We start from the raw sequence: 24085 nt of genomic DNA on the forward strand, positions 1-24085 counted from the left end.
ATTTCCCCTGCATCAACCAGCATTAAAACAACTTACAAAGCGATATATATACCCAAGAAAAGGCTCGGGCAATCAGGTAATACTATTCCACTTACCAGTAAATTCTTAATGGAGTGCTCTACATCAAATTGCCAAGCATTTTGAATTGATGCAATTATTTTAAGCATCAGAATTCAGTTTTATCAATTTAAATTAGTCAACAACTACATTTTTATTAATTCTATCAGTAACAGCTTTATTGTCATCAACAGCTAGCATTACAATGAATGTAATTAATTCTTGACTAAGAGAGAGAGAGAGAGAGAGAACGAGAGATAAATAAATAATTTTTTGACATGCCATCTCTTATTAAAATGTAATTACGGATAAATGCAATTTTTTATTCAAAATGTATACACATTTACAATTGCTTTATTATTTTTAGAGATGTCTGTCTCATTTTCTACTGAAAAAACTAACTTCTTGGTTGAATATATAGTAATTTAAAATCCAACTCTGCCAGAGTATTAATAATGTAGGTCTAAACATTAGAACTTTTTAAGAATGTCATTGAGTAATATAGGTAGTAAATGCAAAATGACAAAATGTTTGGTGTAAAAGAGAGGAATTAAATGATGCAAGTGATATAATGGAGGAAACTGTCTCCAATACATCAATTACATAAGTTACATGCTGTGCCTACAAAGACTTTTTGAGTGCATGTTTTTACAAGGAAAACTAGTGAAAAAGTTCAGAGAGCAAGCTGCAAAAACAAGGCAAATCCTCTAGAGAAACATAGGAAACACCAGGAAGAAGCTCACAAAAAAAAATCCTCCAGGTGTTTGTTTAAACTTGGCCAAAAAACATTAAAAAGCCAGACCAGTTCCCAAACAGCATTTCTTCCTTCTGTTTCAGAATAACGGTAAGAAAATAAGATGTAGGGGTGAGCTGAGACTGACGGATGACCCGAAGCAGAAAGCATCATCTGTTAAAGTACATGGAAACTGTGTGACGGTTTGGACCTGAATGATTTCCAACAGCTTTGGGTCTCTGGTGTTAATCGATGATGTGACGGAAGTTGGAAGCCGCTATACGAATTTAGAAATGTTCAGCAAAACACAAAAAGTTGCAGTATAAAACATAAATCATCTCCTCTTTTATTGAGTCTTTTTAAACCATATGTTTAGAGGAAAAAAGGTAATTCACAATTCACATACACCCTTTTAAAGACAGTCTGCAAAAATAAACCAGCAATTTTGATTGCAAAGAAGAACATTTCCTATGGAAATCCAATCAACTCTCTCCATTTATGTTAGCAAAAATATCCTCTTCTGCAACCTCTTCTTGCTGTATACCTCAAGGGTCTATATTGGTTCCTACTTCGTTTCCAAGTTCAAGAATCTTTATAATCCCCTGAGGGTAACAGATTTCACAGCAACTTATTTAAAACAAAAAAACAAACAAATCACCACATTTGACAACCAGGAGCTAAACATCCTAACAACTCATTTACGAATCTTCGAGCTGCAGGAACAAATGTTTTTCAGTCTATTAGTCCTACTTCTTGGCAGTAGATACAATATTTACACCATTAAGGAAGCAAGTTGGACTCATGGTGCAGCGGGTGATCTGGGTCCACCAGGATCGTTCTGGCTTTTTTGACTGACGTCCCCTTTTAAGGTTCAGTCCAGTTCTTTAAGGCTGTACCAGCCATTTTTGCCCACACTTTGGCAGTTCTCAACAGTTTGTTTCTGTTCTTCCAAGTTAAAAGCCCGAACTAGCCGATTAGGTTAAAAGTTAATACAGGCTCAATAAAACCAGGATAAAAATTCCACATAAGAATAACATTTTCATTAAAACTTGTAGCGATCATTATTCAAAAAGTACTGAATACATCCCATCGTTCTTATGCTGATGACATTTAGATATACATTTATAATTTAGTGTTTCTCAATACAATAGCCTCTATTTAACTATCTAAAATATGCTAAAGATAAATTAATGTTTACATTTCTTACACCAAATGAAAACAAGGATGAAATAATTTTAGTTGGATATCACACCCAATTAGAAAAGTTAACTGATATCCTTGGCTCTCTTGTTTCTCGCTGCTCATCCAGGGCTAAGACATCTTACAGTGAATTTTGATTTTTTTTAATCAGAAAACCAAGTGTAGCAGTTTTTATCAGTTACAACAAATGTTAGAACACAATTAAAAGTTGTTGACATATTTATCACCTATGACTTTCCGCAGTTCAATCAATCATTGACTTTGAACAATCTTTTTTTTATACACTTACAGTTAGTCCAAAATGTTTTTGCATTTTTTGTTGTTGTTGAAATTTCTTCTTATGTTACACAAAGCAATGTGAACAAGAATTCACATTCTAATTCACACAGATAAGTCACGGTGGCTGAGAGGTTAAGGCGTTGGACTCGAAATCCAATGGGGTTTCCCCGCACAGGTTCGAATCCTGTTCGTGACGATGTTTAATTTCAATCCATTTGTTGTCAGATGGTAAAGTGCACACCATTGTTTAATGTACATAATGAGGATAATGCCTTGACTTCCATAGACTTCCATTCATCTGCAAGCCTTTCTATAGCTTAACCTTTACCGGTTTATATACCTAACCTAAACCTAATTGACACATTGGTGCCAAACCTCACCCCTGTCCCAGAATAAAAGTAAGAACCGACAAAAGGTCCTCACTTTGCTAGCAAAATGAGCAAAAAGTGTTCTCGCTCAGCTGCAAGTACAACAACACACACAAACACTGAATCATCGTTACCTTCGCAGCTCTTCTTGTCAGGAGCCAGTTCGTAGCCGGGGTCACAGGCGCACTTGAAGCTCCCGAGAGTGTTTACACACCTCTGCTCACATCCACCATTGTCTGGCTTGGCACACTCATCTTCCTCTGGAATGCACAAGAGTCAAAATATGTGTGAAATGCTTTGGAGAGGAAAGCCGCATGAGGAAAAAACAACCAACAGGTAGGGTAAGAGAAGAACATTTATCATATTTGGATTAAATACTGCAAGACTCGTAGTGCCATTCTTGATAAGTACTTTTAAAGTAACAATAAATCAATAAAAGGGAATAACACTAACTGATTGGCTTAATCAGGACCTTACCTTTGAAAAAGTTGGCAGCGAAGCCAGCCTTGTTCACTGTCCCATCAGAGACAAACTTCATCCATAGGGTGTGGGAGGTGGACCGAACATCTTCAGGTTTGTCGTAGCCACAGAATCGACCAATCAGTGGGCTTGTGTCAAGCGGACCGTCCCGGACCTCCAGGTAGTCGTAGGCGCAGCTGTCGTGCCTCTCGATCTGCACACGCACACGTTCACGCACATGTTTTCAATGAGCTGGTTGAAGCTGGTTGTCAGTCATTGTAGCATCAACTTGCAGAGCCCCTTTTAATGGTTAACATGGTGCAAATTTTTATTTGTTAGTTTATTCATTGCTGTTAAATTGCAAGATAATTGCAGCTCATGGTTTCAAAGCAACAAAACTAAGAGGTTTCTCCTAAAATAACTGCCTAATACATTTGTGTAATATGTGCAACTCTGAAGTAAAAGTTTAATTATTCCCCAACAGACACACGATTAGTCCAACTCTGACAGCAAGTAACAATCTTTAGTTTTCTTTTATAAAAAGAGTGAGGTGTAACACACTGAGTCACAGTTTTACACTTACATCACTCTTTACACAGCAGCTGTCCTGAGTCCTGAGTTTTATTATAGATGGCTGGATGTCTCAGAAAGCCAAAGCAATTTTTTTCTTCTAAGATTATCACAAGTTTCCCTGCTCTTCTGTTTAAAGTTAAATCAATATTCACAGCAGTGACAGGATCAGGACCGTACAAATGCATCTTCATCTAAAAAAATCAGGCATTTTGTTTTATTTGAATTATCTTCAGCATTCATTTCAAAATGTATTTTCCTTGGCACTATTTCAAGAAACTGGGTTATCCATCAATTGTTGGATGGATACATGCGTACAAATTGTTGCACAGTTGAGAGGGATTGGTGTCTTTTCTCCGGAAGTGAGGTATACTTTGTTATCAATCCATCATAGACACACGCAACCATGCCTGCACACACTCATAAGCGAGAGGAATGGCCAAATAACATCCATGAGTAGATTGTTTTATAAACTGTGGAAGGCAGAGTAACTGGAGAGTGCATGCAAATTCCACACAGAAAGACCCCAATGAGGAATAAAACACAGGAGCAACTTTCTGCAAGCAAGCTGTGCTAACAACACTGCAGCTCTTTGTAAAGTAATAATAAATAACAAATAATAATGATAATAAAATAATAAAAGCAACTTTAGTAAAAAATTATTTGTCCAGAGTTGCCTTTTTTGGTGCCAATATCTTATATTGACAGTGGGAGAGTTAGAGTACTGTTAAAAGCCTTTAAGCCACAACCCAAAGGCTCTAAGTATGAATTAGGTCTGGATTCTGCTGTCCCCAAAACATATATTAAAATAATAAATCCATGCGTTGCCACATGGATAACTAAAAATATGTAAAGTTTTCTTGAAATGAGTGTATTTGACCTTGATTTGAGCAGGTAGATATGATGATTAGCCATTGGAATAAGATTTTTGCACTTCAAACAGAAACAACTCATCTCCATCATCTTATTTCAAGTGCACTATATCTAACTATCTTATTTAAGGGGTCAAGGATAAATATACTAATTTCAAGAAAAGTTTTCTTATTTTTGGTTCAGCAAATGGCTTGATGCACCACAAACGTGCTGCACAAACATGATTACTTATATTTTCCTGGAAGCAATTACATGCTGGAGAAAAGACAGGAACACGAATGCCAAATGTTTTTTGGTCATGAACAAAACTTCAACCTTTTTGGGATAGAAACCTTCGGACCTTTGATGACTTATTGGAATTCAAAATCCTAAGGATCCTTTAATGATGCCCCTGGAATTTAAGCCAGATACCTTATTTCAAATTGAAGATATTTGGGTCTTCATAATTTTGATACTTGCATGCAAAATGGTAGTTACAAGAAATTGTGATCCTCCACATTCTGATCAGTAGAAGGACATAGAAGAAATAGACTCCACAGAAAGATTTATCTACTCTGTCAGGACTAAAGCCGGGACCCAAACAAGACTTTGGGCAAAATAGATCAAGTACGAGATGAACAACGGGTCTAATATCCACTTTACATGAGACCAGATAAACAAGTCGCTGATACTGATAAACTCTACTAAAGCTGCAGTAAGGAGTTTGGAGAAAACCGTGGACTTAGCTGGAAAATTTTACCAAGCACACCTAACGGTGTGTTCACACCGTTGGATGCCTGACATTTCTCCACTGTCTCGCAAACAATCTGCACAAGCAATGCAGCCATTTTACCCCCAGTCCGCTTCGCCGCATCATCGAACAGGAGAAGCGTCTATCTGCTTGCCAGTCCCTCCTGTCTGTACAGCTCACGGAGCGGTGGAGATGGATTATACCACCACATTAGCTGCGTCTGGATGAGGGTCGCCTCACTTGACTGAAAAGTTCTAATTCTTGAACTCAAGCAATATTTTGCTTCGCTCTATTCGCAGTTTTGCTTCACTGTATTTGCCCAAATCGTGCTGTTTGCATCGTCTAAACCTGTCCTACGCATAGTGGACCGTTAATCTGCTACTGAAAGCGCCTTTACATGTGTAAAAAATGCAAATCACTCGTTTAAAACGTGAACACACCTTTACGGGCCCCTCCACATTGGTTAGACAAAGGTTAGGTTTTCAGGTCATGTTTAATAAAGACTTTTGCAGCTGCTGTTTTGTATCGCGGAGAAAAGAAAGGAAGCAGCAGAACTGAGCTGAACATAAAAGCAACAAGCATAGGAGAACGTAGAAAACAGAGAATACAGTATTCACTATGGAGCTAATCCTCACATAACACACACAAACACATGCAATGGTACCTTTATTAACTTACCAGCGACAATTCAAGTGTGAAATTTGACCCAGACTTTCTGAGTTCATGCACACAGCGACACATACATACACACACACACAGAGGGAGTGTGTCACCTCGAAGGCCTGGAAGCTAAGTCCAACATTGTATCCCTCAGACACCGTGATCCTCCACACACACTCTTTGGACGGCCTGTAGTCGTCGGGATAGTTGGGAGACTGAATTTGCCCGGAGTCCTTGGTGATTTCCCCTCCACAGATCGCTGAACAGGATAAAAGAGAGCAATACAGCAGGGAAAGACAGCCAGGATCAGTTAGCATCGACCTGCGATGACCACAGACCTGAACAGTGAACTCTATGTGTCCAATTTGAACGATTAAATTAATCGTAAAAGTCATCAAATTCAGAGTCTGAGCATGTTTCGTCATCAAACCTGTGCTGTATACGGATGCATATGCACGTTAACTGGTGGCTTGTTTGATTAATTTGTGAATCTCTTGGAGCTGTTACCTTCATAAACAGCAGCGAAGCCTTTGCCCACCCAGTTGCTGCTACTGCGAAACTCAATCCACATCCTGCTGTCAGCTGAAATCAAAACATCAGGGATTTTGTCTCCACAAAACCTGCCTGTGAATCGCAAACACAGAACAAAATCAATAAACTCCTTTTGAGTACTGATTATAAGGAGCATTTTATCTTAAAACACAGTTTAACTTCACAAAAGTTGGATAGCATCGACTCCAGTTGTCCCAGCCAATAACCTCCAAATGTCTAACAAATGCAGCGCGTCTCACCGCCATCTTGTACTCGTTCCTTTTCAGTCTAGCTCCGATCCTTTTGTCAGTCGCTCTACCGTTTTTACAATCTCTTGTGCTTGTTTCTATGCATGGACAATTAAACTTATGCAGTTTCTGTTCTTCTAGCCTGTGCACCTTTACTTTTTCCACGCACATCTTCTTATCACACACATGTATTTTCCCTCGCTTCAACAGACTCTCATTCTTCTTCTCTCCAGAGCATGCCTCAATTTCTGCAGGTGCTGTTCCACCTGCTCATCTCCTGTCAACGTGTCCATCATCACTGGAAACAAGAAGGGCCTCTGAGCTCCTGCATGATGCAACCCTACAGCCACCTTGAAATCATCTGCCTCTCCTACCACACACCTCACCGCTGTCTCGCCGTACATGTTTTTCAGCACCTTTACATGTTTCAGTGTCACAAGACTTCTTAATTCAGATCCACAAAAACTATTTGATTTCTTCTGCATGTCTCCATACTTCTATGACACTTTGCATCTGCATGAAACCATACCACTGCTTACAGATAATCACCTCAGTATTAGATAATCAGTGTTTTTCTATAGGAAAATATCAAAAGTCAAATGTTTTTCAGACTGCATAGAAACTCTGATCCCTCTGCATTACGTTTCTACACATCACTCAAGTTCTTGAAAACGGGTACAGTTTTGCTGCTTTAGACATCCCCATACTCTCAATTATTCAGAGAAATGTCCCTTCCCTTTCTTTCCTGGACATGTCCATTCTTCCACCAGTCTATCATCACTTTCTCCTTGCAATCCTCTGCACTTATTGACTCATTTCTTATTTTAGTATTTAAATTATTACATTGAACCATGAAGAATTTTCTACTTGATAAGTATTCATGTGTGTATTTTGATTTAGACTCATTTTGCTGCTGTTTGTTGCATCAGATTCAGGTTTTCATTAAATGCCATGTAATGTGATTGGCATTATTAGAACACCATGATAGTCAAAAGCTTAAAGTAATTTTATTGTCAGGATAAAAAGTAAAATTACTAATCTATGATTTAAACTAGTGAGTTGAGGGAACTTAATGTTTTTAAAGTTAGATGTTTTAATTCACAATGTAATACATTGGTGATCACAGTTCATTGAAAAGCTGTGCTTTAAGTTAAGAAAAATTTTAAAGGTGCATTGCACAAGTGTGCCCCCTATGGCGACATGTTGAAATTACACCAATGTGCACAGGAGAAGATGAAAGGCATCTCCTGCTACGACTGCACAGGTCTTTTGTTTAGACATGTAATGTTTTCTGGGGTAAGAAGGTTATAAACATTGAAGTTAGCCCGTGTTCTCTTGCTAACGATGGTGGCGGAGACTCGACAAAGTAGCCAGGTGAACGACACCCAGATCAAGAGAATACGACCCAAATCAATCTCTCACAAACTGATTAATGGAGCCTAAAGAGGCAATAGAGGAAAACAAATTTTAGACATTGGGCAATTGTGAGGGCATGTGTGGGAAAGAAAAAAAAGTAATTTTTAACCTTTAAACTTTCTCCTTTAAAGTAGTAAGGAACTAACCAAATTAAGGTGACGTAAGCAGATATTTAAAAGTGACATTTAAACGTTCCCCTCAGTCTCACAGTGTCTTGGTCTTACCGAGCAGCGGAGCTTTCCTCCAGTATCCGTCACGGACCTCGATGTAATCGTACCAGCACAGGCTGCTTTTATACAGATCCATTGTGGTGAAGTTAAGAACGATCTGGAGAGGCAAAAAGCGCGGCAAAAGCAAACATGTTGCATTTATTCCCTGTGAAACATCCTGCGATTGCTCTAGATGAACGCTGGTGACAGAGCAGAGAAGGCTCAGTCTGTCACCACGCTCTTATTCTTTGTGTGTGTGTGTGTGTGTCTGTGTGTGTGTGTGTGTGTGTGTGTGTGTGCACCTTTTCTCCAGGAGTAACAGATATTCTCCACACACAGTGGGTGTACGAGGGGTATCCGTTGGGGTAACCAGGTGATGAGAAGTTACCGGTTGACTCCTGGAGGGTTTCTCCGCAAGCTGAAATAAACACAGATGAATTTGCGTGATTTAAGCGATGTTGTGCTCGTTTAATTTTCCCTATCAAGACTTAGCTGAACTTAACATTCCTCTGTACAACAGTCATATAGACCCGCAAATATCCGTGTTGTAATTTGTCACTCTGAGGACGTCGGACAAATCTAAAGCAGCTGAGTCGGGCATTTAGGGAAAACTATTTTAACGTTGTTCATTTTCCGTCTGAGCGTAGCGCTGTTGCTGTCTCTCAAAAGGAGGTTAGCCAAACGTGCCCCTCCCGTCCCATCATGCATGCTGTGTTTCCCCCCACAATGCCCCAGGGCTCTGTTCATCTGTCAGTGAATGTGGTAGCGCCCTAATACGACCTTATGAGGTTGAAGTTGTGTTTCCAGCTGGCATACATTAATATAGTCCCAGACTTCCTCCAGTATCAAATCGATTTAGCACTGGAGGATCACAACCTACACTGAGAAACACTTATTTGTGTTTGCTAATTATGGGCGGTTTGATCAAAGGAACGGATACAATGATCCACTGATATTCAAGGACACCACAAATAGACAATACAACATCAAAAACAAAAAACTTCTTTACTGCTTTTCTCATACTGCTTTATTGTCTATAAGGTATATGTGTGTGTGCACGTGTGTGTCTGTGTGTGTGTGTGGGCTGAGAGCTTTGGTACCGTTAATGTTCATAGACATTTACAACATTGCACCACAGCTCAGCGAACAGCTCCAGATCACGTTAAACTCCTCACCAGGGACCAGGGCAGTGCCAGAAATGCACGGGTGTGCACAAGAACTGCATGTCTGAATAATCATATGTGTACGTGTGTGTGTGTGTGTGTGTGTGTGTGTGTGTGTGTTGTTGTTGTTGTACTTGCAGCTGAGCGAGAAAATGTTTTGCTCATTTTACTAGTAAAGGAATGACTTTGATGTAAAGTGAGGACCTTTTTTTTTTTGCTCCTCATTTCATTCCTGGGCTAGGGGTTAGATTTAGCACAAAGGTGTCAATAAGGTTTAGGTTAGGGGTGAGGCATAAGGTACAAACCGGTAAAGATTAGGGCTACGGTCAGGATTAGCCGTGGCGAAAGATCATGTAGAAAAACAGAATATTGAATTTCACCTCTGTGCCTCACAGCGAGGAGGATTTCATATTAATCATGCAAACAGATTAATGAGGGCCGTCATCATTTGCATCCTTACTAAAAAGACACATAACAATAAGCCCAAAAGCACAGCAGCATCGTAGTAAATAAATCAGTACCTGGACATCTATACAGCTTCCTTGCCTGTGCAATGTCTCCTTTGCTGAGCCTGGTTCGCTGGCCGATAGCCGGCCGCACCCCGTTTTCATCTCTGGATGGAAGGATCGTGTCGAGGAACATCCCACTGCAGATGAAAGAGCAAAGGTTAGATTCTGCATCACAGAACATGAATGTGCTGCCATAATGCAACTCATTCTAGAGAAAGAGTCCTCTCTAACGCCAGGACCCACAGACCTCTGCTAGAATCCAGCTGAACATACTGTGTTTTGTTGTAAACCTTTTTAAGAGAGATTTGCCTCCCAGTGCATTTAGAGGGAATCCTGACACTAAAAACATTCAACACAATGATGGCCAAAATTATTCACACCTAATGGCAGACTTACACTTTGAATTTTTATCCAACAAGAAGCTTGTTTCTAATATGAAATGGGACCGACTTCTCTCAAAAAATAATAAAACAATGTAATAGCAATATCAATTTTGATAAAATATAAACATTTTTTCAGGTTTCATTTACTTTTTATTAAAACGTGGCAGTTTATACCCTTCTTAAATGGTCAATAGAAAAGATGTGACAGGAATCAAAGTCTTTTTAAAAATTGCAGAGCAGCTTTTTGCACGATTCTACTGGCTTTTTGATAATTGATCCTGGGTGATGAGTTCAAGGTGTTTGAGGCTGGAAGGCCTCCTTACCAACACCCTAATATTTATGTGTCCTCTACCAATTCTCTGCTCGGTTCAAGTCCAGGCAAGTCCAGATTCACGTCCAGACTACTCAGCCTTAATTCTTTGAGTTACTCAGTGGGTGGGCTTGCTGGTTGTGCTTTGGATCGCTGTCCTGCAGCACAACCCAAGGGCTCTTGAACTTAAAGGTCACAAACTGATGAGCAAAGATTCTCCTTTAAAATTTTCTTCTCAAGAGCAGAATCCATGTTTTCTAGGCAAAGCAGCCTCAGACTATCACATTACCACCAGACTTGACTGTTGGAATGATCTCCATTTGTATTTAATGACCTCACTGTAGTCCCAAAGTCTTATAAATGGCTGACAGTGACTTTGTTTCCCATCAGTTGTTGAAATTTGTTAGATCAGGGACATCATGTGTTGTTTTTTGAGTTCTCTTAGCCTACTTCATGTCGTTATCGTTATCCCCCCCCCACACACACACACACACACACTCCATCCACACCTCCCTTCTCGACGCAACACTCCATTTTGTATTAACAATGGTGCACATACTTCCATATAAGATGACTGTTTTACCTATCAAGGAGGAAAAATGACAAAGACAGTAGATTTTAAATGGGATTAAAATGAGGGAAAAAGTACAATGAATAAAATGCAACAATGGGCAGTGTTATATAGAACTAGGACTCATCCTATAAAGTGCTCTTAGAATAAGACTTATTTTTTTGTCGTCTTTTCACATGTTGCATTTGTTTGATAAAAAAAACAACTAAAAACCTCATAAATGTCGACTTTCCAGAGTAAACTGAACAATGTGATCAGGACAAGTTTTCCAGAGAAAGATTCATTAGGTGGAGCTCATTAAAACCAAAGATCCTCAAAATCTGAACTTCTGATCCTCTGAAAATTATTTCAGATTAGAAGACTTTAACACAGCTGTTCAGAGCACTTTATTCTCTTCACTTAAACCACTGAAACTCCAGAAAAATGTCATTTGTTTCATGGCCTGTTTAAACAAGCTTTGGATTTTTAAGCAGTAATCAGGCCTGGGTGTAGTAAATTAAATTGAACCAAAATTTTATTTTTCACAGTTGATCGCTGATTAATAGGTGTGATGAAACAGTCTTCCTAATTTAATAAAGGAAATATTCAATTGAAAATTGCCTTTTTTGATGTTTATTCAAATTGTCTTTGCTTAAATTTCTTATTTGTTTCCTCTACCAATTCTTTGCTAGATTCAAATCCAGGCTCCGGCTGGGCAGCTCACAAGCTAATAATGGTTGTAAAATTAAAATCTATCCCTTGTGTATAAATGCTTATACTTGTAGGTTTGTGGTTAACGAGAGGCGGGGCACCTGACAGGTCACCAGTCCATCACAGACCAATATAGAGACGCACACAACAACTAATCCCATGGACAATTTGGAGACCATTAACCTAATAGTTATGTTTTTTGACTGTGGGAGGACGCCAGAGTACCCAGAAAGGACCCACGGATGCACAGGCAGAAGTTCAATGCAGAACAATCCCAGGCTGAGATACAACCACAGAACCTTCTTGTTACAAGGCAAGAATGCTACCGACGGCACAAACGTGCAGCCCTGGTAAAAACCTTAAAGCAGCAATCAGGATGTTCACTACCTTCACTACCTGGGGAAAAACAACAACAACAACAACAGTTTCTTAGTCTGTTACATTTGATTTTGAAGTTGTAAGTGGAGAGAAAAGACAGCCGTCAGGGTGAGAGGATGTTTTCTTTAATGCTACTTAAGAGAGATCAGGTTGTGAGAGCGACAGGTCTAGGAGGGGAACCCTTTTCCCACTGACGCTCTCTAACTCCTTTTGGAGGATTTCCCAACATAAAAGTGAATTAATGGTCCTCCTGAAGGGTTCCGGTTCTGCTCTGGGGTCTCTTCCCAGGGAATACGTCCTGATCAGATGTTTAAACCAGCAGCTTTGCTTTGGGCTCCCCCTGGTCGTCTGACCTTAGTTCCTTTCTCTGCGAGACTGAGCCCAGCCACCTAACAGAGGGTTTTTTTTTTTTTGGTCATGATCCATATCTGATCATCATAATTAAGGGTTCTGACAAAAATAGGTCAGCAAATTGAGAGCTTCACTTTTTTGACTCACAAACACAGACCAGAGCGACACCCTAGTTACAGCAAACACTCGATCCGGACTCTGCCCAGGATCAGATGCAGAAAATAAAGCTACAACACTGGGAAATGCTTACAAAGCCATCAGCGTCACATCTTCAGGGTCCTGAGCAGACTGCGATGCTGTAAAAACGAAACCAAAGCAACAGACAAGAGGTGGAGCTGTTACCGTGAGAAGGTGTTCCTGGCGTAGTGCATGATGCTGTCAAAATCATAAGGTTCTCCGAGAGAGTTCACCTCCCCTGCCTCCATCTTCAGGAAGTTGTATTCCTGACCTGCAAACATAGATTTAGCATTATTTTAACTACGGGATTGTCGGATATTAGGAGAAAAAAAAGTCTTTGCTGAGTGAGAAACCATGTTTAACACAACTGACCACCAATAGATATCCAAATGTTTTGGGGGGATTAATTTACTTTTCTTGAGATATTCTTTTTATTGTCTCAAGAATATGGAAGTCACTATCTTGTGATCTTTGGATAATTTTTCAATTTAATCTTTCAACATCTCCATGATTGATCTTCAACAAAGCTATGAGATTTATTTTCTTAAGAAAGCCACAGAAACATTTTAATTGCATGCCAAATTTCCGTGTTTACATTTTTTTTAAATCAAGTAGCCATATAAAAATTCTTTGAAAGTGGTGGAAATTAACAGCTCTTTAGTCTTTCTGAAGGTCTTACAACTTTTTTTGGACTTTTTTTGTTGCATAATTTCACACCAGGAACTGAGTATTTCTAAAGTCTTGTTCTTGTCCGGGTAAGCCACCTAACGGTGAACCACTGACAGCTCTACACAGAACAGATAACTTAAACTGGCAGCTGAATTAACAAAGACATTCGTGAGAGCTAAATGTGTGCAGACCTGAGTTTTCACATCCTTCTGAATCTAAATCTAGCTACAGACCCAGATCTGCTCCTAAACTAGCCTCTTGTTTTTCCACTTTTTCTCTGTTTGCCTACATTTACTGTGGCTTTATGTATGTATTCAGGGGAAGGTCCTCCTATATTTATGATAGTTATTGTATTAATAAGTTGCAGCCAGATCTGTGCCCATATTCACAAATATTCTCAGTCTCTCAGAGAGCTCCTATCTTAGCCTGAAAGTTCCTACCTTGGAGTCTTAGTCTAAGAGTGATTCAGACAGTTGCGACTCTGAGGAAGGAAATGACAGAAGTTTTTATCTCAGAGATGAGGTGCGGTTGACCCCGTTGTTAGGTGTGACGCTGTCTTTTAAAAGCTGTTATTGGTTGATAGTACAAGAAAGAAAAACACAAATACGCTCCTAGGAGAGAACTTAACCGATTAGACTGGATTAGGACAAAATTTAGCTAAATTAATTGATTGTCATAAAACATCACAATGTTTGAACACACCTTATTTGCATCCTCATCGTTATTTTGTTTTGCTTATTAATGTTTTACTAATTTATCTATATTAACACGCCCTCACCCGTCAGCATTTTACTGGGATTGTCTGCTTGTATAAATCGGTCATAATTGGCCAAATGACCGACATTAAATGGGAAAAAAAAGGTGGAAAAAAAACAAACTGCAATGCATCTGTCAGTACAGCTGTGGGAGGAGAACAGAGGAGTGTTGAAAAGTAAATTGGTCCCTGGATCACAGCGCAAATAGACAGACTTCGTAGCATATTGCCACAGATCAACGCATATTTTTTCTGCTTTTATGCACCAGTGTAGCAATCAAATCAGCGAAGAGAAGGCATCACACAAGCAAACTTCTAGATGACCTTTTAGGCTACTGACTATTATTAAGCAGTACAGAAAATACATTTTCACCTCTCAATTTCTCCACTTTTTATTCATGATTATCTAACGTTTTACTTATTATTTATTTATGCTCAATAAAATTACATTAAGTCATGTAGAGCGTTGGGCTTCTGAAACTAATTAATTTCCCACTGCTGGGAGGATAAAGTTGATCTTATCTACATATCAATAATTGCATGATTATTATAGAAGTGCTCATTTCCTCCACTGTTTAGGGGTGGATCAGCCAATCATCTCTCTCCGTTTCCACCATCTTCCCTGCTTCAGGCTCACAAAAAGTCCTCCTCACTACTCCTAACATTTTGTCGCTTGAGGAGGCCTGAGACGCTTTGTAAATAACTTTTATCTTGCCGAAGTAAAATTCTAAGAATAATCGTAGAATTTTGGAATAAAAACTTTGTGAATACGGGCACTGAGCTTTTGGAGTTGTTGCACTGAAAAAGTACCGTCAGCTAGGCGCTGCTGAAATGTGCAAAAACAGGTCAGGGATGTTACAGAAGGTGAGACGCGTCCTTCCTTCCACTGCGGTGTGCCATATATATAAGCAAATTATCATTCTGTGAAAACAAATTATCCTTTTTACATTTAAAACTGTGCTGTTGCTGTTTTGTAGACGGAATCTAAATCTTACGACTGCCAACAAATGCTTTACTTGCTGTGGTTGATAAACAGAACTCAAACGAATTAACTCTGTAACAAAGCTCTGTCTGTCGAGTGCAGCTTAGATAAGGGGCACTGAGCAGGTGTTCAGTCGCACTGGAACCCAAGATCCTTTTATAATTTACTAAGTGAAATAAACTGGATTTAACCGCAAACTTATTTTCATTCAGCCATCTTTACAAGTACAAACCATTAAATAAATTAGAACGTTCTCGAAAAGTCAATTAACCAAGTGAAGCCTATTATATAGATTCATTATAAACAGGCTGATATTTTTAGGCCTTTCTGTGAACTATGTAGGGTTAGGGTTATCATCTTTAGAGCTAATCAGAACACGACTTTGACGATTAGAATATTACGTCAGACTAATTTAAAAAAAAATGTAATACAGAGAAAAGTACATTCAATACCCACTTGAAGGTTCTTATTTGGAAAAGATACTTTCAAACAAGCAGCATCGTATTGCATATTTGAAGTATTGAAATTATCTATATGGAATGAGGACGCAGCGATGGCGCAGGTGTTGAGCGCGCAACCCGTGTTCGGAGGCCTTAGTGCGCGACGAACATGGGTTAACTTCCTTAAAGTACTGACATCCTAGCTAAACTCTAAAACTAATTTACAAAGCCTGTAGATCAAGACCACTCGCTTGAATCAAGCTATTGTGAATCAAAAACAACGCAGGTGGTATAAAACTTTTGCACAGTGATGTGAAAAGCATAAACGGGGCAGTCGTTGAAAGAGACGATGCTTCTGTAATTCGATGTAACGCCTGTCAGACTGCGTGACGGTGAAGAGGGGTGCGTTTGTGGCAATGTGACAGACGACTTCACAGCCATTAAAAGATCCATTCACACATCGAGCTGAAACCCAGACCTGAGTGAGAACTTAGAAAACCTGTGCAGGCCTTCTGTGACCACAGCCACTGTCTATAAATAGGAGACAACCTGAGTGATCCTGGGACTTTAGTGTCTCTGTGGTAATGAGTCTCACCCGGCTGGATGTTATCCCGGATTATGGTCACATGATCGTCACGGTCGGGCCGTGTGTGCTCATGCCAGAAGCCAATGACGTGGCCCAGCTCGTGCACCACGATGCCGAACTTGTCGCAGTTCTTCCCTATGGAGATGGCCTGGGGTCCGTTGCCGCGTCGGCCCACATACGAACAACACCTGAAATGGATAAGTGTGACGTTAACGGCAGAGATATAGCAAAGAAGGCGGGGGGGTGCAGAAATACAGCAACAGCGATGCATTTAATTAACAATCAACTCAAAAACACATACATTACAGAAGAGGGCAAGAGCTCATGTTTAATCATGTTAATACAAGAATGCTGCAGTTTTCTAACTTTAAATCGATATAACTAGAACCAGAACTAAACATGGAGAAGCAGCATTTAGTTCCTATGCTCCGCTTATCTGGAACAAACTTCCAGAAAACTGTAAAAGTGCGGAAAGCCTGAGTTCCTTTAAATCAAGATTAAAAACACATCTGTTTAAAATTGCCTTTGACCGTTCTAGTTAAACAGTTTTACTGTTTTTAATGTTCTTTTTTGTTACTACATTCTATCCCTACTTGCTTTTATTCTATTTTCTATCTACATTTTATTATTTTGCTATATCTTAATCATGTAAAGCACTTTGTATTGTCTTGTACTGAATTGTGCTATATAAATAAATTTGCCTTGCCTTGCCTAGTCACCGGTGAAATTGAATATACGGTGGACATAAATATTCTTTTGTTTTTATTATTAGACACATCTATGTCAGGACATTTTTCTTCAAGGCTCTGTAAATCCAAGCCTTTTTTTCTCAAACATAACCTTATATACAGAAGGATGCCCTACTTCCCCACAGCATTTTCTCCAACCAGCAAACCCGAACGTCCTCAGTCACTGTACAGCCTCACGACTTACAACATCCAGCGAGTGAAGTGTCACCGCTGTACAAACACACTCTGACCCCACCGTGCTGCCACTCGACAGAACAATGCACTTCTGCCGGGCAGGAACAAAAGAACTGCCCGAACATACAAACACTTAAAACCGAGCGGCCTGATTGGTAGGATGGGGAAACAGGAGCAGGACAGGAAGGAAAGCGAAGCCATTGTTGAGTGACCATATCGTCTCTCACTGTGACAAGGTCACTGGTGAACTCTAGGTACACACACACACACACACACACACATACAACCATACACACAATCCAAGATATACAAAGAACTCTTCCACTCTTACCCGCAGGGTCTGTAGGTGAAGACGATGTAGCTTTCCTCGTCTGTCTTTTCAATGAACGTTACACACGTCTGTTTCTCCCAGTGACGCATTGCCTGCTTGAACATGGCCCTCTGACTACCTGAAACACACACATTTTACATCCTACCTTTACACAATCACACTTGGTGTGTATTTGTTCTGCTGAGCGGTGAGGGGCAGCGGTCCAGCGGAGTTGTTACCAGTGAAGTTTCCTCCGATGACGTAGGGGATGACTCCCCCGGGCCAAATTCTTTCAGCTCGGGATGTGGCCGCTCGAGGAATACGACTCTTTGCAGCCTCGATAGGATTCCCGCCTTTCCAGGTTTGGCTTTTTGAGCTGACGGCTCCCTTGCTTTCATTCTTTGGGATGTTGTCTAATACAGAGAGAAGTGACAGAAGTCGTTATAAGATTAAAGTAAAGGTGTGAAGAAAGAAGAATCCATTTCAGTTCTAAGGTTTTACAAATCAGGACATGATTAACAAAAATTTGCATGTTTTCATTAGAGTCTTAATTGGTTTAAATAAATGCTCAACTGCACAAAAACACATGGCAGAGATGAAGCAAAGCTGTGTGTGAAAAACTAAACACATCCTTGTTACTTCCATGGATTTTTTTTTAAGGAGGAAAATGACAGACCAGTGGTGCAAAACAAATGCTCTGATTATCATCAGTGTGACCGTGACAATAAAAGTCAGGCTTTTGCTAGTTTGCTGGTGTGGAGCACGCAGGTGTGTTTTAAGCAGAGGTGGGTAGAGTAGCCAGAAATTTTACCCTAGTAAGAGTAGCACTACTTCAACATATTTTTACTCAAGTCAAAGTAAACAGTACCCAACCAAGAAATTACTCAAGAAAGAGTAAAATAAATATTTGGTAAGAAGGTGTTGAGTAAATATTAAAACAACTGATTTAATATTTAAAAATTATGTAATTATTCAGGCAAAAAGTACTTCCAATGACAATATCTACTGTGTAATGCGGTTACTTGACCTGTAAATGGCTCAGTGAGGTCAGCAGATAGAAAATACCATTAAAACAACAAAACCTGTGTACAAACAGGAAGTCTCACCTTAATATAAACTGTAGATGTGTCTCTGGTGCATTTTTGGTTGAAACAAGTTTGCTCTTTATTCAGTAAAGTTACTGACAGCGGATAGAGTAGCCAGACATTTTACTCAGGTAAGAGTAATGATACCTCTTCATAACATTTACTAAAGTAAAAGTAATAAAAACAGTGCAGTAAAACTACTCCCTTGATTACTACCCACCCCTGGTGTTAGGATAATGCCAACAGGGATAGACATTACTTATAAACATTAGAAGAAGACATGTTGCTGCCCATCAGTCTTGGAAGGGCTATAGGACAATTTGAGGTTTATCATTCATCAGCAAGAAACATGTAAGACAACTGCCAATCTTGTGGTGCACATCTGAGCAACTTGAACCCAAAGTCAGACTGTGCAATGCTCCGATGATTTGCAAAATAAACCCCCAAGAGCTCCAGCTTGGGCTATATAGACACCTGTTAGGATGGTAAATGTCAGGACATCCAGAAAAAGACTAAACAAGTATAACTAGTTTGTAAATCCTGCTAGAAAAGAAAAAAAAACATATTTTCTCTAGAGGAACATGGCAGCCTAACTTAGCTGTATCTCAACGAATTACAAGACTTCTGGAACAGATGTTTTTCCATAATGTGCAACAACATATATGGGGAAAACAGGGCATATCACCTAGACCATGGCTACAGCTGACTTCAACAGAAAATGGGTCGTAGCACAACTTTGCCAACTTCCATAGAGAACAAAGACAAAACCGTCTTGATTTGCTAAACATGGAACCTATGAATTTTAATTAGAAATGGTTTCTGTACAGGTTCTTTGGCTGCAAAAGGGCAGATTTTTTCCATTTCATTTCTACACAGACATAAAAATATTTTTTTTCCTCAATCAAACTATTTCTTGGCATAAAGTTATTAATAATGGCCAAAATAATGAAATAATTGAAAGGTTGGATAGTATTGATCGTTTGCAAAGAGCAGGGTTTAAGGTCTAATGCTGCCAATCAAAGAAAAACCCAAGACAGTTATTGGTGTTTTCAGCATTAATAATAACAATTACGTAAATGATAAAGTGAATGTTATTTTCTCATACTGATAATAAGATGATTAGAACATAACTTTGCTGTCTCGAGTTTTCTTGGTTCCACATTTTTACAAAGTAATATGCTGCAGTACCGTCTCAAAAGTCTGGTTATGTCTTTCAGCTGTGGACTTGAAACATGTGTGTTGACTCTTGCTTTGAGGACAGTAATAGGCTTTATGTAGGTACTCATCAGAAGTCCCTCTGTTCAGCTATCTTTAAATCATACAGATAACTTGTAAATGGCACAAATTAGCACTAAAACCGTATCCCTCTCTACAGAAAAAGATCAATACAAGTGTGAATATGAGATCGCTTACCAAAGCCAAATCTCCGTATTCTCTCCAATAGAAGGTATAACGATCCTCTCTTCACAGATTCATGTTCCCCAAGGCCTCCTAATTAAAAAGAAAACAAAACTAAATGTCAAACTGTTGTATGCATGGCATAATCTGACATCTCTTACTTTTAAGTTACTCAGTGACAGCTGCTGAACAAACATCATTACACGACGATTGAAGAGTGTCTCACCTGAAGTGTGTCCCTGTCGGGAGTGTGAAAGCATGTGTGTGTGTTGTTTGAGGTCTATTGTTCTGTCGATCTGGAACATCTGCAGGTCCTCTTCATCTAAGGCAATGTCGCCCCAAAATACAGCTGAAAGTAAAGAAAACAAAATACTGAACATACTCTTCTCCTTATTTTCTAATGTCATTAATATACATTTTTCTAATAGAGCATTCTAACCAAGTATAAATTGGCACCAAAACGCTGAACCACGCACCCAAGGCCTGAATTAGTAACAAACATGACAATAAAACTACAAAAGTGAGAAATAAGTAGGAATAAACAGAAGTAGGGATAAATAAAAACAATATATATATATTCAAATATAACGTCAAAATAAAAATAACAAGGATTTGAGATGTCAAACCAATGCAAAAGCCACAGATTAAAAATAAATGTTTAAAAGTATTTTGAATTCATGCATGAATGCAATATATTAAGTGTTTCAAAAGGTCCCTTGCTTTTTGTCTTTACAGGTCAATCCCAATATCATCACTAAAGCAAAAGAAAACTATTTAATATCTCTTAAAGGTGGAATCCAAAAGCAACATCTGTAAAGAAAACAACAATGGACCAAGAATGGAGCCCTGAGGAACTCCTCAATCCAGTGTTACCCAAGCTGACAAATAGTCACCCATGTGGACTATGAAACCAATACCACGTAAATAAAACCTTTATCTCTCCAGAGCAGTTCCACTGACATTTGCATTAAGTTTAAGCATATACAACACAATGCTATAATACACAGTAGCAAAAGCAGAAGACCCAACACAGCAGTTTCCTGAATCTAAAGTCAAAAGGTCATTTGAAAAAAAATTGGTTGCTTCAGAGCTATAATATCATTTCAATTGCTACAATCACTCCATTTGTCCTTAACCTATTTTTCTTGGAAACTATTCTTCATTAAGTCATTTCCTCTGACTCTTTCTTGCATCATCATAGTGACCTGGTGGTGATCTCTGGGAGTCATTAAGGGACAGACTGCATACACCCTGTACAGGTCACCAGTACCTCATAGCACAATAAAGAAATGCAGAGAACAAACATCTATCTCCTGAGGGCAGTTAGGAAAGAACAGTTTTTCACTGTGGGACAACCCATATATCCTCAGTGAGGACATACAAACTCCACGCAGAGAGGCTCTGGCTGGCCTTCAAACCTTGTTACAAGGAAACTGAAACACTCTGCAGCTCATAGAGAAACCCCAACATAGTTATTGTCTTCAGACTGAAAGCAAAGTAGGGAAAGCTCATACACAGGACCTTGATAAGATCTGGATCTAAAGTCTATGTCTTTTTGCAGGTTTAGGCTAATTTGATTTGTCAGAAGGTTAGAGAAGCAGATACGTTTACCATTTTAGATTTTCAAAAGTTTTTAAAAAGTCCCTTCAAGGGACAGATGATAATTACCAAGTGCTTGGTTGAAACTGTGTTTTATTAGTGACTTTGGCTATTTCGGTGAAAGTCAACACTGTTGCTGAAAAGGTGCTGACTCACCTACAACCTGGTTGTAGTGGTCAACACGTGAGTTTCTGTGAATGAATTAAGATCTGCCTGGCCAAACAACTTTAACATTCTTTGGGTTGTTCAAGCTTGGATTTATTCGATCTCACCCAGATTGACCTACTAACACTCAGTGTGAGAAGCTCTCATTTCCTTTGATTAGGTTAATACAATGTGCTTCAGTCCACAGGGATATAGGATACAGAAAGTGTCCCATAAAAAAGAAAGTAGCCCAAACACAACTTCTAGACAATTTGCATTTCTAAAACGCATAACAGGACAAGTTATTGCACTTTACAGCACTTTGAATTGCATTGTTACTGAAAAGTGCTGTATAAATAAACTGGCCTTGCCTAATAAGTCTCAGGCCTCCGCTGCTGAAGCATTTTGGATCAGCTGAATGGGAGGCAGATCCTTTAGCTATCAGGCTCCTCTCCTGTGGAACCAACTCCAAGTTTTGGTCCGTGAGGCAGACACCCTGTCTACTTTTAAGACTAATCTTAAAACGTTCCTTTTTGACAAAGCTTCTAGTTAGAGTGGCTCATATTACCCTGAGCTATCTCTATAGTTATGCTGCTATAGGCTTAGGCTGCTGGAGGACATCAGGGTCTATTTCTCTCATTCTGCTCACTCGGTAGATGGCCTTCACACTGAGCCTGGTTCTGCTGGAGGTTTTCCTTCCTGTTAAAGGGGAGATTTCCTCTCCACTGTCACTTCATGCATGCTCAGTATGATGGATTGCTGCAAAATCACCTACACAGTACATACCTTATATAGGACTTTTATGGTTTAATTGAGTTGTCCCTGTCCCACCCCACCCCCTGCACCAGACTGTAGAGGAGCTGAGCAGCTCCTTCAGTGCAAGACTTAGACATCCTGTCTGTAAAAAGGAGCGCTACCGCAGGTCATTCATTCCTGCTGCTATCAGATTTTACAATGCTGCACTGTAACTGTGACCATAACTGTAATAAGTAATGTGCAATAACTAACGTGCAATTAATACACTGTCCTACAACCCGTGCAATAATCCTGATGTAGTGACTCGTGCTGCTATCAACACCTGAACATATGTCAGTACACGTGTATGTATGTATGTACAAATGTATACAATGTATATACGCGTAGGTACGTATGTATGTAGGCGCATAGATATATGTATATATATATAAGTATATATATAAATGTTAATATATATATATATATATATATATATATATATATATATATATATATATATATATATATATATATATATATATATATATATATAGACCACTATGAATGTAAATAAGACATCATATGCCCATTACTATTTCCTTTTTCGTATTTTTTTGGTATTCTTTTTGATCCATTGTATATATAAAGACTCACTGTATATAACTGAATGCACCTTCCCTACTCTGCACCTTCTTGTATGAGCCGATGTGACGAGTGAATTTCTCCATTGTGAGATCAATAAAGACTATCTTATCTTATCTTATCTTATCTTAAAGTGCCTTTGAGATGACATCTGTTGTTAATAGGCAATATATGAGTTAACTGATTTTATATAATTTTATTTAACATCAGTATCAACAGGTCAGAGGTATATAAAAAGGTGAGATTAGAAATGGACAAAAATTCTGTTATTTTCTTGGCCACGGAATGATTTGATATTTTTTAATATCGGTCTAGTTATGAAAAAAAAAACAGACAGTGTTATGGTCAGGCATGCTTTACAGAGCTAGATCGTTCAGCTGTTACACTAATAACATGACTTTCTGATTTGTTTTTTGATACAAAGCAAAATGGATTGTTCCAAAATGAGGGATTCCATTTTTAATCTTTTGCCAGGGTGGCTGTTTGTAGGGATATAGTGGTGCTCAGTACAACAACTTGCTGACTTTTAGAAACACCGTCACGCACCAGCACATAGTCTCCCTTTACACTTTCTTATGCACCACAAGAAACGTGTGTTTCATATCAGCTGGAGCTTGGAACATCTACGTCTGCCAGTTGCACGGCTTACTGACACACCCACACAGAAACACACACACTGAGCCAGGAGCCCGGTGGTCCTGCAATGATCTGACACCAGGTCACGTGTAGGCCTTTTCGGTAAAACTATTCTTTCATTAATGACCCATAATACCTTCATGCTGCCTTCCTAATTCTCTTCACCTGCTCCTACTCCCTGCAATCACCCTCTGACATAACTTTGAATGTAAGCCATACAGGCTTAGTTTCCAAGTTATAATTCATAGGATTCATTTCTCCCAGCCATCCAGGATGTGAATACATCCCCTTGGAGCAGAGCTTCAGCTTAAGGAATT

General features: G+C 39.2%; 1 protein-coding gene and 1 non-coding gene across 2 annotated transcripts in view; one reads left to right on the plus strand and one right to left on the minus strand.

Annotated features, from left to right (window-relative positions):
• Window positions 1–24085, minus strand: part of tll1 (tolloid-like 1) — an 84824-nt gene that overhangs the window by 23612 nt on the left and 37127 nt on the right. The window contains exons 3-15 of the mRNA XM_012869729.3: window positions 20239–20361; window positions 20028–20105; window positions 17769–17942; window positions 17551–17668; window positions 16306–16484; window positions 13031–13136; window positions 10018–10142; window positions 8636–8751; window positions 8349–8451; window positions 6437–6553; window positions 6043–6188; window positions 3115–3310; window positions 2772–2897 (exon numbers count right to left, since the gene is read on the minus strand). Coding sequence (XP_012725183.2) covers window positions 2772–2897; window positions 3115–3310; window positions 6043–6188; window positions 6437–6553; window positions 8349–8451; window positions 8636–8751; window positions 10018–10142; window positions 13031–13136; window positions 16306–16484; window positions 17551–17668; window positions 17769–17942; window positions 20028–20105; window positions 20239–20361 — 1707 coding nt within the window. The remainder of the gene's footprint in view (window positions 1–2771; window positions 2898–3114; window positions 3311–6042; window positions 6189–6436; window positions 6554–8348; window positions 8452–8635; window positions 8752–10017; window positions 10143–13030; window positions 13137–16305; window positions 16485–17550; window positions 17669–17768; window positions 17943–20027; window positions 20106–20238; window positions 20362–24085) is intronic.
• On the plus strand, window positions 2384–2465 carry trnas-cga. The gene has a single exon. It is a non-coding gene; the product is annotated as a tRNA-Ser (tRNA).

Source organism: Fundulus heteroclitus, chromosome 5 (genome assembly GCF_011125445.2).
Source record: "Fundulus heteroclitus isolate FHET01 chromosome 5, MU-UCD_Fhet_4.1, whole genome shotgun sequence".
In the NCBI taxonomy this organism is placed as follows: Eukaryota; Metazoa; Chordata; class Actinopteri; order Cyprinodontiformes; family Fundulidae; genus Fundulus; species Fundulus heteroclitus.